The sequence below is a fragment of the Blennius ocellaris genome (assembly GCF_963422515.1).
Source record: "Blennius ocellaris genome assembly, chromosome: 1".
NCBI classification, from domain to species: Eukaryota; Metazoa; Chordata; class Actinopteri; order Blenniiformes; family Blenniidae; genus Blennius; species Blennius ocellaris.
Genome location: NC_137650.1, coordinates 14,350,140 through 14,368,204, shown reverse-complemented (window position 1 = coordinate 14,368,204; position 18,065 = coordinate 14,350,140). Strand labels below are relative to the sequence as shown.

Genomic DNA, 18,065 nt, shown 5'->3' with positions numbered 1-18,065 from the left:
AAATTGGGCATTCCATTTGTAAAATACTTCATTTGTATGATACTGATGTGGAAATCAACGTAGAGAAGTCTGTCTGTGCTGCATCAGAGGTTTGAGGCTGCAGCTCCGTCCACTTTCAGCCTGTGAAGCAATGACTGATGTAAGAGAGAGACAGTGTGAAAGAAAATATGTTTCTAATGAAGTTTGTTGTCTTCTGGGATGTGGGAGGCTCAGCACTGACATCTTCTTTACACCGGGAAACCACAACGGCTTGTGGGAAATGTGAGAAATGTACATTCACCATCTCACTTGTATGAAGGGGAATGGAAGAGGTTCCGTATTAAATAATTCTTAATGCAAGGCAGCAATTATCACTTTAGTTTCATTCATTTTGATTAAGTTAGAATAATTAATTTAACCTTTTATCATCCTGAAATGACCAATCAAACAAAACTAGTGCTGGGCAATGAGAGGACATTAAGGTTTCCTTAGAAATCCCAAATTAAAAAAACACCAATCGTCACTGCATAAAACACAGTTTCTAGTACAAAATAAGCCAAAGAATTCCAATACTATCTGAGCCAGTTGTAGTACCCCTATTAAGAGCTAATTCATTGGTATTTTATCTATTCTGTACATTTTATATTTAGATATTATTGATACTTTTAAGTATATGTCTACATACCCCCTTTTCACTGTACATATTTGATGTCTAATTGCTTAGTTGAATGACTTTGAATGATTTTCTCTTTTTGCAGCATTCAGGTAAAGCAGATGTGTTTTCTTAAAGTAATTTGTGATGATAAACTCTTGACTCTTTGATAAATGTCTCATGTTTTGTGAGGATATTGTCTATACAAAGCAGCAATTCCCTGTGTTGGCCACTTTAAATGTTAAATACTTTGAATTTTTTCAAAGTTTATTCTGCAGTGCCTTTAACGCCAGGCATATTTCGTTTTGCTTCACAAGCGTTCTTCGTCTGGAGTGAACTCAGCCGTGCGCTCACTATCTGGGAGAGTAGCCATAGTCCCGATGGTCTCCATTTGTGACCACGATGTCTGGTAGCTATTTAAGTCTGATACGGATCAACACTTCTTCATGGGAAGCCTTCAGAATACTTTGTGAGGAATGGTTCACATCAGTAGAAAATGGGAAATATTTGATGTTTTTACAAGTCAAACTAGTTCCTGACGTGGCTCAAAACACCGATTTCTCTTTAGGTTTACTGAACTTCTTCTATAAGCTCATCTTAGAATCATAAAAATCAAGTTTTAACTACTTTCTCGAGCAGCAATGTGAATATTTGATAGTGGAGTCCAGTTTATGTTTTTTACATTTACAACATAACGAAGTCAACACAATTGTGTTTGACTTCTCTGAAAGCTTAAAGCTAAACGGTAGTTACTATATAGCTGCAATACTACAGTTGGCTGATCGTTGCAATTTTGTTTGTTCTTACCATAACAGCACAACAACAGTTATTTACATCAAAGATGACCCTTTCATTACCGTTACTATAAAGACATCAGTTCTAACATGATGAAGCACAAAATAAGCAAATATTTAAAGTGTAATCATTTTGCTATAAAGAGGTGAGTATGTAGGAAATACAATAGTAGATCGCCAGCATAAAGGAATTGCTAAAATTCTTCTTCTATTTACAATTCTCCAACATAACAGCAGAGTGAAAATAAATCTGACTGGCTGGTGCTGATAATGCTGTATTCACACCTAGGTGTCCATCCCTACTGGATTGGGGATCTGGACAGCATCATCATGAAGACCCCAGATCTTTACAGCAGTCATCCTCATAGGAATGGCGGACTGTATGGAAACAGGAAGTCTCTGTCCCAGCAGCTGGAGTTCCCTCAGTCCACAACACAGGTATCTGAAGAGGATTCCAGTATCAAAAACCTATTGTTGAGGCATTAATTCTTACGAGTTCCCCCTCGCTGCTCATTCCTGATCGGTTTAGTTTGGAATCAAATTGTCTTGCAGAAAACCAGGTATCACTTTTCCTTCCTATAGACTAACTGGAGCAAATGTGTGAGGCACAGTGGCTGATGGGTGAATCAGTAGGAAAGGTTGTTTCGTTTTGGGGTTTTTTGTGCACAAATCATTTGCATCAGCTGGGCGTCACTACCACAAGGACCAGAGCTTCTGAATCCCTGAAAACAACCTTCAACAGAGGAAGATGTAGAGTGAATATGTGTGTATGTGTGTGTTACAGCCTGTGCATCGTCCTTCTCGCTCTCTCAGCTCGGCTCAGCTGGTCAACTCCTGCAACAATGTGCAAGCCTTCATCATCTGTAATATCGTGCTGATGAAGGGCCATGGAAAGGTAGGAACGATATACCATTCCCACCACTCCAGCAATAACTGCTCGAAATCATTAAATTCCTTCAGGTGAACTTTTTGAAAGACCATTTACCCCATGTTTACTGCCAAATAGTGAGGCCCTACATTCTCAGACCACTGGGCACAGCGTAAAGCTCGAGATGCTACTGCACGTTGACATGTCCAAGTTAAGCCTGGCAAAAGGTTCAATGGGTTCGTTGGAGCTTCAAGTAAACCAAAGAAGGGTTGTCACCTTTTTGAGATCTGAGTAGGTGACTCAGGCCTCATTTACATGACAAAGTTTCAAGTGAAAATCGTTTGTTTGCATCAAGATGACAATGTTTTGGAAAAACACGTCAGTTTCCATACAATAGAAAGGCAGAAACAATGAAGACAGTGTAGTTTTCTTGTCGGACGACTAGTGGATGCTGCTCTTATGTGATAAAACCAACTATCTATGCGTTCAGAGAACAGTACGCTGTTAAACTGTCTTTCGTCACTGTTTTGGTGCAGTCAGCATGTGACAAAAGAAAACGTGTCCCCACATGATCCAGATGATGGTGTAGTAAATGTTCACTTTATTGGAAAGATGTGTGAAATTCAAGAGTGAACAGCACACACTGCAGTCATTGTTATGAATGAACTGTTGTTGGGCATAGGCAGAACTTTACTACAACCGTGTTGGGCATGTTCTGAAGCAGCGTTTCAGAAAACTGATGTGTGGAGTTTGACTTGGATATTCAAGAATGCACATTGAACCGAGTTCAACTTCAACCACAAAACTTTTAATCTTTTCACACTGCCTGTTTACTATATGTCACTGCTAATGGATTATTGAGCTGAAGCTAGATGAGGGAGGATCTTATCAGCTTTTACCCATCAATATTCTCTGGACAGATTGCTTTTCCCTCAATGAGCTAACACACAGATATAGCTTTCTGCACTTCGGTCGCAGCACGCGCAAACAATCACTTTTGACACTAAAAAGACTTCAATACTAATTGGATGTGGTTAAAAAAAGCTTTCAAAATCCAGTTGTCTCATGCTGTTTCACACTGGTGCTAGTGTCAGTTATTTCACAAATATTAATGTGTTCTGTATTGTTTGTCTTTAATATATTTAACAGTTAAAGAAAAATAAAACATCAGAAAGTTCCTATAATTGGAAAAAAGGCTAAATATGGCTTCAAGAAGTCCATTTATTTTCAGTGTTCTTGCCCAAGTATGATTTTCAATTGATTTATTTTATTCAGTAATTATTATTTATTTATTTATTGTAATTACACGTGGGCAATGTGCTGCTGTCTCCAGGGTTTGGGCTTCAGTATCGTTGGAGGGAAGGACAGCCTGTACGGACCGATGGGGATCTACGTCAAGACCATTTTCCCTGCAGGAGCAGCTGCTGCTGACGGGCGGCTGCAAGAGGGTGAGGGAGAACTCAGGCTTCGTTTACACGACGTTTGCACCTTTTTGTTTTGTTTCGGAAACATTAGGTGTTTGCACTACAACATTTTGAAAACGATGTCTGAATCTCTAAAAACAATGTGGTTTTCATGTCAGGCCACTCGGGGGTCGCTGTTGGTTGTTTTGTAACATTAACAATCGCAAGTACGTGAACATTCGTATGGACAGACGACCATGTTGGATTGTTATTATGGTGACCGTTCACTATACAACCACCAAGTCCCCAAATAATTTTGACTGGGAGACACGACACTCTGGAGGAAACATTATTGATGTTGTCCAGCTGCTGAGCATGTGCAGATCTATTTACTACGTGTGCAGTAGCAGCATTTCAGAAAAAAATGCAATTTCCCCTGTTTCCATGGAGGTGGAGTTGGAGCATTTCCAAAGAGTTGCATTTTCGGTAACTCTGAGCACCGTTGTCTTTCAAACAGATACCCAATACCCAATACAACAAAACATTTCTGTTTTCACTTGAAAACTTTTAGTTTCTCTAATTTTATGAAATATTGACTTCTCTATAGAATTTTGCATAGAACAATCCACTGAATTGGGTCACTGGTACTGTTTGTTTTCAAACCAGGAAACTTTCATAGATAGACTATTTTTATCCACTCTCATATACATTAAAAATCCTCCATACAGCCACTTTGCAATATGTATGGAAACAACAGCAGCACATAAGCCTACTATTTTTTGAAGTACATACATTTTTCTTTCTAAAGGCTTGTCATTTTTCCACTACAACCCTTTTCAGACCTTGTGGGGTTTTTTTTGTCTGTGCAGGTGATGAGGTCTTGGAGCTGAATGGAGAATCCCTTCACGGTCTGACTCACGATGAAGCTTTGCACAAGTTCAAAGTAAGAAAACGACTGTACACAGTAACTGTTTTTCCACCTGGTTCAGAGTGTATGTCAGTGGCATACCATTTGGACGGGAAATAAATAGTTTAGCTTTATAGATGGCCAAAGAGGAAAGCATTTTTCAGTCATTTGGCTGGAGAATTCCAAACTTGACGAACAATGTTTGGCAGAACAACAAAGCTGTGAATGGAAGTTGTTTTGGTTCTCTTTTGAGTTGGCGTAGATGTCTAATGATGACAGGAATGAGATGTGAAATGTGTCTGGAAGGTCTATTATCAATAAATGCATACATAAACGTGTATGTTGGCAACATATTAATAGATAGAAATTGGCAAAGGCTTTACTCATGGAATGTGATATTATCAAAAATCATTTTTGGATGAAATATATTGGATTCTATATCTGTTTTGAATCGTTTTCACGCAGCAGATCAAGAAGGGCCTCCTGACCCTGGTGGTGAGAACCAGCCTGCGAGTGGGGGCCCTGTGCGGCCAGTCCCAGGCGGCCCCGCTGTGCAGGTCGCGCTCGCTCAGCTCCACCACAGCGATGGTTCGGATCAGCGCCGACATGGGAGACTACAACTACCTGAATGCGTGCAACAACAGGGTGAACATCCCGGGTCAGCTGGCAAAGCCCGGAGACCGCGTGGTGATGGAGATCTGCCTGCAGAAAGGTGAGCCGTCTCAGGGGACTGGTTCCAACACCCAGGACATGGACCAACACAATGTCGCTTTCATTCAGAAGGATTCTATTTTGATGTGTCGATGAAGGCGTCTTCAGCCATTTGGTTCTTCAGCGGGCCATTTCTCTACTTGTGTTTTCATTTTCATTTTATGTTGAAGTTCACAAACAATTCACTGAGGCCCCGTTTACACGACCACTGCTTCTGAACATGCGTGAGTCGATTGAAAAAATTATAGTTGCTGCAACATTTGTGATGACAGTTTGTGTGCCTGCTGCTTGCTGCTGACTAGTATTCCCTCCATTTTGTGCTTTTCACCAAAATCGCACCTTCCCGGACTGGCCGACTTTTCGCGGTGTTTTGCAATTTTTGCAAAAATAGTTTGCCGAATTGTAAACAAAAGTCACAGCACTGTATTTCCTCTTCAAGACGCAATAATAGATTTTATGCATAGAAGCTTTTCAAGGCTCAAAGAATGAATAAAACAAGACAAACACGATAGAATAAAGACAATTAAAACAATCAGGATCAAATCGGGTAAGATAAAAATGCAGCTTCCTATTGAATTCATCACTTCATCACAAAGCTAGAATTACCACACCATTGTCTGCATGAGTGGAGACTCATTGCTTAAGGCAGGTTGGGGGATGGGGGGGGCTGTTAATGCAAATGCTTTTTGTGATGGTGGTTTTCATGGAAACATTGTGTGTGTGTTCTCCCAGAGGCGGGTGTGGGTCTGGGTATCGGACTGTGCTGTGTTCCCTCTGGAGACGGATGTCCAGGGATCTACATCCACACCCTCTCTCCTGGATCTGTGGCACACATGGACGGTCGACTCCGGTGAGGGAACAATGAACAGACATGTTGCAGGGTTCTCTTACATTTATTTAGTTTAAGGTGGAAAGTTATCATAATTTTGTTTATATCTTACTAAACATGTTTATCTGAGCTCATTCTGACCTTCTGCCTCAGCCAATGGAAACATCACACAGGAGCAGTATGTTTCTTGTTGGTTAACTTCCATTAAAACCATTTGAACTATAATTTGTTGTATTCTCCAACAGTTTATCTCTGCAGACCTGCAGCTCTTGTGAGGCGTTTCCAGTGATGGGTCGTCCATTTCTATCAAATGTGGTCAAACTGCTGCAGAAGTAATTTAAAACTGGTTCTGATAGAAAAGTGTCAGATTACATAGTGGATCTCTGTTGTGCATTTGCTATTGCATGACAAATTAATACCATTCTGACTGAATTTTATGCATCTGAGCGCCTCCTTTGTTTCTCTTGTTACTCTTACGTCAGCTTGTTCAGAGTTTAGTCTGATGTCATTTTGATCATTTCCCCATGATCTGATCAAATGTTGCTCAAAATGAGCTGAAGAAGCTGCAAACAGTTCAGAGGAGGGCAACCTGTTTAATTCTTTGTTTATTCAGATTCATTGTGAATTGAATGCATGCTTAGCTCTCTTCATTCCTCCTGGTGAAAAGATTGGAATTTAATACACTCACCTTGTTTAAATGTACTGTAACGCATTATTTTTCTACTTAAGACTGAAGCTTGTAATGGATATTTATTCAGGGAAAACCACAGAATTAATGTCGACTCAACACGCAGAGACTATATTTAAATTCAAAGACTATTTTTTATAACATCCCTTTAGCTTTCTGTAAAACTGTTTCTCTCCAAGTTCAGCAAAATAATAAAAACATCAATTAATGAATTCATAAACATCTAACATAAGTCTGGCTTTTGTTAGAGTGCAGGACCACAACACACACACACACACACACACACACACACACACACACACACACACACACACACACACACACACACACACACACACACACACACACACAATACAGGAAAGCCAGGTAAAATGATAAATTCATATTTTACCTGCTAGTATTTCCTCCAGCTTTAGCAGTTTGGTGGCTGCTTGTCAGCCAACATGGCAACCTGCTGTTTAGCGGCAGAATTACTTCTGTGGTGGTTAAATTTGGCTTTACAAAGTAAAACTAATGACTCAATCAGCCATCAGGTAACTTTGAAAGTGAAACCTACTGCCTTAATATTAATCCACTCAGTATTGTGCTGCTCTGGAGTCAAGGTGCTGCTCCCATAAATGCTGCACATGCTGCTGCTCCAGTAAGGGAGTAAAAAAAACAACAATTAAGTAAACATGTTGCCTTAATTTCAATAAACTTTTTTTCAATGAGTTAAACGTTTCAAATGAAATATTTAAATAAAAGTTATTTTTGACAGCATTAATATATATAGATAATACACCTTTTAATTTCAATCTGTGAGTTAACTGAGGTCACCTCTCACACTCCAAACAGGAAAAAGTAGGATAAAAGGTTACTGAACATGTCTGTTCTGTGAAGTAGTTTGAGCCATCCTCTCATAGCAGTAATCTCCCAGGTGTTTAATATACAGTATTTAATTAATATTCATTATTAAATTATATCAATAATATCTCTATAAGTTGCAATACAACTGCATGGCTGTGGACATGTTCACTAATTTACCACATTTTAAACAGGCAAATAATAACAATAATAATAATAATAATAATAATAATAATAATAATAATAATAATAATAATAATAATAATAACTGTTTGAATGTGTCTGAATGTGGGCAGAGTGTTATTTTTAGAAAATAATGACAAAACAGTTCCAAGTTTCTAGTCTAGAATATAATAAGACCATATGAAAAAATGTGACCATTAAAAAGTCATTTTGTTTTTACACTTCAGTCGAAACGCAATGGTCCAGTCAAACAAAGGGGGTCAATATATGATATATTTGTATTTACAGCTTTGTTAATTGTAAATCTATTTTACAAGCTACATTTTAGCTGTATGCACTCAGATTTGTCTAACCTGTGTGTCTCTCTCTCTCTCTTTCCCCTCGACATCGGCCCTCACTTCTAGGTGTGGAGATGAGATTATGGAGATCAATGACACTGTGGTGTACAGCATGGCGCTGAATGACGTCTACACGGTCCTGAGCCAGTGCACACCAGGTCCAGTCCACATCATCATCAGTCGCCACCCAGACCCCAAAGTAATCAGTGTCTCCACTTCACCGGTTCACTCAACATCACAACATTTACAGGCTGTTTTAGCAGCGTGCAGCCAAAACCTCTGCTGACTCAGTAGGAATGTGGCCATCAGGGCTCAGCTGTTGCTCAGCATGGACTTGAACTCCTGGTCTCCTTTCTGTTTCTCTGTTCATGCTTATGGAAGGAAAACCGCTTTTGTCTTATGGTATTACCCCTCAGGTAGACCTGTCTAACATCTTTGTAGGAGGAAGATGCTCTAAAATCTGGACTTAGAAAGGGAACTGTGAATTAAAGACAACCAGAAGAAGCAGCAACAAAACAGCTGAGATAAAGCAACACATGCAGACAGAAACATAATTATTATTGACAGAAATGTTTTTATACTGCAGTTGAAACATTTCCATTGTTGCTGCCAGAAGCTCTACAACCAATAATGTCATAATGAACAATAACATGAGATATACTCATAATGTAATAATTTGTATGCCTTTTTCAATGTAATGAATATAACATATTTTATCCAATATTGTAAAAGGATTATGCCAATAATCTTTTCAGTGTTCAACATGTTCTTATGATTGAAGTAACATTAAAGATCTCCTATTATGCAGCTTTTCAAATATTTCCCATGGGTCTCCTTGGTCCAAAAACGCTGTATTGTATGCCCCAAATCCAGCTTTTTCTTGATTTTCAGCTACTTGAATACTGGATCATAGGAGCTGCATTCGGAATGTGCTGTGTCTGTGTGAGCTGGAATGGCTCCGCCCATACATGCCCATTTTGGGAAGAGGAGGAAGTACTTCCTCTTGTGGTGCCATGTGCCAGAGACAGAGCTGCCTAATTTTGGGAAGGTCTAAGGGAGGGGTTACCTTGAAGGGAGTCGTTTTTAGGGACAGCTTGTCATTTACTCTTAAATGATCATTTCAAAAGACCACAGGAGTAACTGAAAAAAAAAACACCTGGTCGTTCATGTTTGAAGATTTCAATGTAAATATAGCAAAGAATCCAAATTTTTCATAATCTCTTATTCTTTTCATCAGTAGAATTTGACCTGGTAACAAGGTTGTTATCTCGACTGTAAGATTGTAATATTAACATTGTCCCTCACCTACACTTCATGTCGCAGGTATCAGAGCAGCAACTGAATGACGCGATCGCTGAAGCGGTGGAAAACAGCAAGCTGAGAAAAGATAAGAGCCAGTGGAGCATTGATGGTACAGAGAGCCAACTTAATACCAAACCACGTGACTGCACACAAAAGCCAGAGATGTGGACTTTTGTTTTCTACCATTGCTTGGACTTTTGCGTTCCAGGTTTGAGGAGACTGGAGTCGTGCGCTCACAGCCGGCAGAGATGTGAACGCTGCCTGGAGCGAAGTTTCAGTCAGATGACCGTTCGGCGAGCGCAGAAGACCATCATGACCCGCTCCTGCAGTGACAACACCAACAACCGCTGCCTCAGCGTCCACACCCACCACACTCACCACAACAACCAGCACCATAACCCATCGACCCGAGTCCACAGCCTGGACACACCAAAGGTAAACATCTACTATGGATAAACTTTTATAGATGTTTGTGTTGCGGAGTCCAAGTCTGTCATCAGCTTGTCTTCCACTGTAGTGTGTGACGGAGGCGACATGGCCTGAAAACAGACTCTCGGTGCCCGTCTATCCAGATGAGGACTACAACATCCCGTACAACTCTCCCCCTGTCAGCCTCTCCAGTCCACACAACATGAACCTGAACCACAGGGGCAACAAGGTACCATATTCATCCACTCGTCCCTCCATCCATCCATTTTATATTTAAGTAGTTTTTAATCAGATGGGCTCTTAGTGACAACGACACAAGTTAATGGAGGAGAATCAGTTTAAAATCCGTCGTCCACGCCTCACATACAGTAACCTCTGTTTCTCGTCATTAAGAGACCCCTGACAGGAAAGACTGTGTCTGTACAACAGCTCCAGGCTCCTTACTATGTTTTACTGTGTCCACATGACATATTTCTCATAGTTTATACACAACGTGCTCGTCAAAACGTTATAAATCTTACCACTATTTAAAATCTGAATGGTTCCTCCGGTCGTGTGACTCGCAGTGTACGTGCCAGAGAATGGGAAAACACTCATGATACTCAGACTTGTACATTTACTCGCTTCGAGTCAGCTTTTGTGTGTGTGTGTGTGTGTGTGTGTGTGTGTGTGTGTGTGTGTGTGTGTGTGTGTGTGTGTGTGTGTGTGTGTGTGTATGTGTGTGTGTGTGGGTGTGTGTGTGTGTGTGTGTGTGTGTGTGTGTGTGGGGGTGTGCGTGTGTGCGTAGTCCACCTGCAGACTGCGGGCTGCGTCTCGTCGGCACTGCAGGCCTCAGGATGTGACCAGTGAGGAGGGCTATAACGGAGACTCCAGCGGCTCCAGCAGAGGGTCTCCAGTCAGAGACGACGGACCAGACGCTCCGTCACACACCACCTGCCAGGTATCAGATGAGGACCTACTTCTTTCGACGTCGGCTCACTCAGTAGATGTGAGGGTTTTAGGTCACAAAGTGTGCAAAAAAATAATAAAAATTCTGTCAATAATCTTCTTAGAATGGAAATATTAAGCATTTTAAAGCAAATTAACACAGGCATGCTTAAAAATGGTAAATGTAAAGTAATTAGTTCATCAGAGCTCATCAGGTTTGATAATTCAGTTTAGTTAGATATAGTTTATTCATTGTTACTTGCAGGAGTACAATTTCACTCTCATTAATATTTAAATGAATAAATATCAAAAACAAGAAGAAACAGTCCCAAATTAGCAAGAGTAGGCAAGAGTAGGCAAGAAATGTAAGGGGAAACCTTCAAGCAGATTAGAAAGCAGTGAACAGAGAAAAGAATTCAAGTAAACCACAAATAGCAAAATGATATTAATGCAATCATAATATATCCAAGGATGTCTTGATCAAGAGTCACAGACTCAACCTAAAGTAGTATAACTCTGAAAATCATCTGGGATGACCGTTTATCATTTACTCTATTTGTTTGATCAATGTTACCAAAGTTTATTGTCTGTATATTGCGGCAAAAAGAGAGAGAGAAAACCCTCTGCAGGACAATCTTTCCCTTCCACTCTTCACTTCCTTTGCTGAGACATTTCAGAAGAAACAGCGGCGTTTCATCCATCGCCTCTCAGTGTGCTGAATGTGTTTTCCTCTGAGCTCTAACCATCCTCTGAAGAAGTCATCACTCCTCTCACTGCTTGCAGCTCTTCAGCACCATTTTCAGGGCCTTGCGAAAGATCCTGAGGTTGCTCTTAAGAAACGTATGTGTGATGGTTTGATACTAAAAGCATGCTGTGTGGGTGTGTCCCTTTGTGTGCATATAATGTAAAACCGTCATTGAATACGCCCTTTTCCTGTTATGTAGTGTCTAATCTATATTTACGTCATTTTATATTCACTTTGTGTTACTGTTCCCATTATCCCTTTTCACTTTTCACTGGAGGTTTATCATTGTAGAGTGAATACTGCTGGGTTTTGGATCAATCACACTGAATTTTTAAATCATTCTTCTTGTTTTTACACATTTTTGGCGTGACTTTCTGTGGCCTCGTTTAGACGACAACATTTTCAAGAGAAAAACAGAAAACTTTTGTTGCGTTTTGAGTGTCTGTTTTCAAAAACGTGCATTTTCAGTGGCTCTGAGCACCGTTGTCGTGTCAACAAACACCAAAGATGCAAGGAAAGTTTTGTATTTTCAGTTGAATATGGTGTTCCGTAAACGGGGCTCACGATCTTCACCTGATGCAAGAGAAACAGATCCACATCGAGACAAATGTACTCACACGTACGGATCTACAGTGACAGCCAACACACAATACAAATAATATGGCCAGGGCTGTAACAATGATATTTATTAGTGTGAAAATTCAAGATTTCGGCATTCAATCAAAATATACTACTTGGTAGGAGACACAACATGCATGGACAGTTTTTTTCTGAGTTTCATGAAGGGTGACAGTTGACTTTCCTGCTTTGCTTTGATTTCTAACTACATTTCTTTGACATGTTGTGTAAACTTTTGGCAAAGAGAATACTTAAGATCAGAAGAGGGTATAACATGCCCCGTCCCCCCCATTCAGTCACAGCACAACTATTAGATGGTTTGGTTTATGCTTAATAGGCCACTTATAATTCTTTCGGACGTCTGACATTTACAACTGCAGATGTGGAGAGTTTATATAAAGAGCTGCACTTTCCCACAAGAAGCTGTTCACATGTAGGACTCACAGCGACGACATCAAGCCGCCTGAATGAGGCTGCTTTTTAAAGGTATGAAGAGAAACACGTTTTTTCTTCTCCTTTTAAGGAGTCCTAATGCAAAAGCGTGTGGGAACCACTCACCTCATGTGTATGTAGCAGGTGGATGCTTACATCTTTTTGTAACCACAGTGTGAAGTGGCATTGTAGTCAAGACCACCGAACCTGAGACCCATTCAAGACCAAGACCAGAGCATCCCAAGACCGAGAATTAAAGGGGCCTGGACCGAGTCAAGACTGAGAACAGAGCACCTTAAGACTAAGATGAGAACAAGACAAGACCAAGACTTGAGGGGCCAAGACCATGTAAAAACCACGGCTTGAGCATCCAAAAACCAGGACGACCAAGATTTTAAGGGCCAAGACCAAGTTTAGCTCAAAACCAGAGCAATGCAAGACAAAAACTTTAAGGAGCTGAGATTGAGTCAAGACCAAGACCAAGACCAAGACCATGACTAGAGCATCCTAAACCTAAAACATGGCCAAGACTTTAAGGGGCCAATACCATGACAGGAGCATCCTAACACTAAAACAAGACCAAGACCAAAGCAACCCAAAAACAAGACAAGACTATGGCTAGAGCATCCTAAGACCCAAGACAACCAACATTTTAAAGGTCCAAGTAAAGACCAAGGCTTTGTTAAATGGAGTTAACTTATATAGTGTGTGAACACTCTACATCCTTAATCACGTTCACCCATGTACACATACATTCACACACCACACACTTTGGCATGTGGACAGGTGAGGATAGGAATGAAACCTGGAACCTTCTGACTGGGAGACGGCCATTCTACGAACCGAACCATGCAACCCCTCGTGTAAAATTCAATAAGAGGCAGATTTCCTTTTCCTCCCTTGTCTCCAGTCTTTGTCTCGACAGTAAACTGACTGGCAGGCTGGTCTCCTCAGGCATAAATACACATTTGGTAGTTGTGTGGATGTTTTGAGTTCACAATGAAAGTCTCATGTTGACTGACTAAGCAGAACAAAGGCATGTTAATATTTTTTTTCCCCATTAGGCATGCTTTTGCTCATATCTGTGCTTGTGCATGAAATCCCTGCATGTTGAGTGATAACCTGCATCACTTTTCTTCAGGTGTTGTCACTAACCGACTCTGAGGGAGTGAAGAAAGTGATGTGGACGAATGTTTGAGCGGAAGCAGAGAACATTATTTCACTTCCCTGTGGTTGCTGCTAGAGAAGTTGGTGTGATACAGCACTTCCTGTTTGTGAGGCAGGAAGAAGAACGATTGAAAGAAGATTTAGAAGACGGGTTGACTCATCCAGACACTGCAGCGCGCACCAGCAACCGACTCCGCACAGGTAAGGCTTGAAATGTTATTAATTCAACATTTGAGCAGCTGAATAAAACTTCAGAAGAGGCAAATGTGCACCAGTTCATCTGCAGGCTTCAGCTTTTGCTGTGGTTGGCAGTTTTTTTTTTTTTTTGTGGAAACTTAGCTCACATTTCCTGTTTCTGAGTCAGTGAGAAAATAATGATGCATTCAACTGGGGCAGGATCTGGTCTGCCTACCCCTCTGGTTCATCACACTAAAGTCATTATGAATCCTTAAACATAAAAAACAAATGGTAAACTCCACATTGAGTAGATTCAGATGAAAACAGGTTTTGAAAATATAACAAATCTGATCTGATCTGCATCAAAGTCACAAATATAGACAATAACAATGTGCTTCTAATATTATACAAAGTGATGCATATGTATTGTTTTCGTTAGAAACATTCAATGACTGAGTCCTTATTGTAATGACTCAAAATACACCTGACAAGATTCCGGAGTTAACAAACTGGAAGTCCAATTAACTAAATAAGATGAATCTACTGCTACTTATCTCTGGGGACTTTTCTTGTTGATTTGTACCAAATGGAAGAGTTCAAAAAGACTGTGCCATCGACATGCACTCCCACAGGTGGACCAATGGGGCACACTTCATTTGGTCGTCTCATTAGATGTGGATGTCCAACCAGGATGACCAGAATGTTCTAGTCCCACACCACTGGGAGCAGGAACACAAAAAGTACATCAAAACGTGTGGAACAGTCGGGAATATGTTGCTATGTCTTTTGATAAAGCTTCGGCTAATCGTTTCCAGAGATCAGCGTCTGTTGCCATTGAGACATTGAGATCAAAGGATGTCACCGGCGAGAGGCAGCCACACAAAATTTCCGTTTGGAATTTTCTAGTTTACCATTACAAGTGGATCTTGATGCGCAGCTTGATTCATATGAATGAATAACTGTTTTCTTTTATTGTGTGTGTAAAGGTGATTCAGCAGCCGCGCTCTGCTCGCAGCCAAGGAGAGCCTTGAGGAGACAGGCTTGTATTAAACAGCCCAGCCACGAGCCGCTCCAGGATCCTTGGGTTCGCCTCTCACACAGCTCCCTTGAAGAGCTGCCTGAGCTCAGCCTCCGACACAACGCGGAACGCACACAACCCTTCACCATCCGCTGCTTCCCCGCCGCCATGAGCGACGAGGAAATCCCCCCCGAGTTGAACGGCACTGCCACAGACGTGACCTCAGATCCTCCGTCCAGTCTGGCTCCCGACGACACATCTGGGACTCCTCTGGGTCCGAAGAAAGCCCCCCCGGTGGCACCCAAGCCCGCGTGGTTTCGTCAGAGTCTGAGGAAAATCCGGGACGAGCAGGACCAGAGGAGGAACATTAATCCCTCAGAGCAGAGGCCTACTGCCGGCTGCAGCCGAAGATTCGGAACAAGATCGGCTTCAACTGCCACCAATCTGTCCATCAAACAAAAGATTCACTCCTTTGAGACTTTTTCCAGCCCAGAGAGTTCAGAGAAAGTTGTGCACAAGAGGCCTGCTGCTTCTTCTGCGTCTCTTTCATTGATGGAGAAGGAATCCAGGAGTATCTCTTCTGGAGATCACGAGAGGAGAAAACATGAATTACCCAGAGAGATCCAACTCATAGAGCAGACCTCTGCTAAACCTCACACAACCAACTATGAATCTTGTAATCAGGCAGCCAAATCCTATAAAGAAGAACTTCCTGCTATCAGGTCTCTCCCTGATCTTCCACCTTCTGACCCCACCAGCACTGATCCACACTGTGAGACTGAGGATTCTCATCCAGCTTCAGTCTTACAGGAGTCTGAGCCCGAACACGAGGCTCTAAGCAGATCTTTGGAATCCCAGATCGTTCCTCCTGCGCCACATTCGAAATGTGATCAACGCCCAGAAGAAACGGAGGTGGAAGCAGGACAGAGGAACGTAACGCTGCTTGCACCCACTCACAGTGCTGCTCCTCCCCCAGAGAGTAAGACCCCGAGAGGCCTGGAGGGGGAGAGCTTTGGGAAAATCATCACCTTCAGTAATCAGGTAATCTGACCAAGATGCAACAAAGTATATATACGTGTGTGTGTGCGTGTGTGTGTGTGTGTGTGTGTGTGTGTGTGTGTGTGTGTGTGTGTGTGTGTGTGTGTGTGTGTGTGTGTGTGTATAACAAAACTCAAATCAGACTGAAAAAATAAAATAAAAATGTATTCTATTTGTGACACACTTTACATTTAAATAATCTGAAAGTGCTACAGGAAAACTAAGAACAATGAAAACTGTAGGTCAGTGAGAGAAAAACTGTTAAACTTTAAAAGGAACAAATAAAACACTTTTTTTTTAAAAGGCACGTTTTTAGGATTGCATCAGTCATTAGTGGAACCTTTTTTTTTTTTTTTAAGTCTTTTTATTTTTATATCGCCACATATAACATGTCAATTAAAGGCTCTTTTACAGAAGGTTTAGATTATACATTCATATCATCATTCAATCAAGCTTACATTATACTTTGTTGTCTTTAAATTCACTTTCAATGTCATGTGGTTGTCTATAAATGGTTTGTTTGCATTTCAGGTGTCTCAGGCTGTGCTGCTCTCTCTGCCTTCCTCCGACTCTTCAACCCCCCCACTGGACCCCTCTGCAGGGGCTCTGGCCCCCACTCAGCTGGGCCTAGACCTCCTCCATGGAGGATTCTCCGTCAGGTGAGGCTTTATCCGAGTGTCAGTTTCAGAGTTGTATCGTGTTCCTTCATGAGGAAGTGAGCTCAGTATGAAACCACAAAAATTAAATTCTGCTGCCATTACACGAGACTAACATCACACCTCGTTTCCTTCTTTAAAACCCAGCCTGGCTGCACTCAGGGCCTGCATCATCGAGCGAGGGGAGGGGAGGCGTCACCCGGACGCTGTGCCCGTTTCTGCTCACTCAGTTGTCTCAGCCCTGCCCTCACAGGAAGTTCACAGCATGATCCAGGAAGTGAAAGTGCTCGATGAGGACATGCTGAAGGTTTCTGCAATTTACAATCAAGTTTCACCCACTTGAGCGGAAAATAATTTAATTATTGGATTGACAGTTCAATTTGATCACATTTCAATGAGATATTATAAAGACTGATGAAGAAAAAAACAAAAACAAAGACATGTTGAGTTAAGAAAGCGGATTTAAAGACATATATTTGATTCTTTTCATTGAATGATTACCATTAATTCTCATATATTCCTGTATGCAGTCACAGTTTAGCCCCCTGGTGGAGAAGATGAAACTTTTGTGGCCTTTGCAGTGATTAGAGCTTCCCCTCATGATAATAATGTGAATTTGAGAATGTGATCCAGTCACAACATCCCGCTGAGACTTAAACTAAGAAATAACACACTATAGATGTCTTTTTTTTTATTGAGGTACACTTTCCAGAGATGTGGTTTTGCTTACTTCTTGAGCACTTTGGCCGTGGAATATCTGATGACTACAGAAAAATCCGAGCCGAGAAACTTTGATTTGAATATTTATATTTCAAATAAATGTGTTCCAAAGCTTAAATGTACTTTTAAATTGGTGTTATGGATGCCACAGGTGGTCTCTCACCTTCTCCATGATCCCGTTGCACATAAACAGCTGTAACTTCTTTCTATATATTTTCCCCACAGCAAATGGAGGACATTCACATTGTGATTCTGAACAAGGAAGAAGGTGAAGGTCTCGGCTTCAGCATTGCTGGAGGCTGCGACCTGGAGAACAAAGCTCCCACAGTAAGATTCTCACCATTCGGTATAGTTTGTGTTGTTTGGATGACGAAATTCACAAATTCTTTATTATTTAATCCCGATTTTTGCTTTTAGAGTTCACCCTTTTCCTTGCTGTACAGGTTTGGTCTTTCGCATTGGAAAATGGAGAAACTGGCTAACATGACATGTTTTGTATGAAAACATGAACAATGACTTTACTTGTAAGGCACTTTTCGAACACTGAGTGCTTTAATACAACAATAATTGATAGCAAATAAAACACACAATGTAGAATTATATATATATAACACAAATGAAAACAACAGAATGATGAAACT

General features: G+C 41.1%; 1 protein-coding gene across 2 annotated transcripts in view; it reads left to right on the top strand.

Annotated features, from left to right (window-relative positions):
• il16 (interleukin 16) overlaps positions 1 to 18,065 on the top strand; it is a 42,545-nt gene that overhangs the window by 20,152 nt on the left and 4,328 nt on the right. For both annotated transcript variants that reach the window (XM_080494683.1, XM_080494682.1), the window contains 16 exons: positions 1,715 to 1,863; positions 2,210 to 2,320; positions 3,627 to 3,741; positions 4,566 to 4,639; positions 5,069 to 5,315; positions 6,047 to 6,164; positions 8,262 to 8,394; positions 9,519 to 9,606; positions 9,706 to 9,932; positions 10,015 to 10,155; positions 10,714 to 10,866; positions 13,932 to 14,016; positions 14,979 to 16,051; positions 16,580 to 16,707; positions 16,852 to 17,011; positions 17,650 to 17,751. In XM_080494683.1, coding sequence (XP_080350809.1) covers positions 1,715 to 1,863; positions 2,210 to 2,320; positions 3,627 to 3,741; positions 4,566 to 4,639; positions 5,069 to 5,315; positions 6,047 to 6,164; positions 8,262 to 8,394; positions 9,519 to 9,606; positions 9,706 to 9,932; positions 10,015 to 10,155; positions 10,714 to 10,866; positions 13,932 to 14,016; positions 14,979 to 16,051; positions 16,580 to 16,707; positions 16,852 to 17,011; positions 17,650 to 17,751 — 3,104 coding nt within the window. The remainder of the gene's footprint in view (positions 1 to 1,714; positions 1,864 to 2,209; positions 2,321 to 3,626; positions 3,742 to 4,565; positions 4,640 to 5,068; positions 5,316 to 6,046; positions 6,165 to 8,261; positions 8,395 to 9,518; positions 9,607 to 9,705; positions 9,933 to 10,014; positions 10,156 to 10,713; positions 10,867 to 13,931; positions 14,017 to 14,978; positions 16,052 to 16,579; positions 16,708 to 16,851; positions 17,012 to 17,649; positions 17,752 to 18,065) is intronic.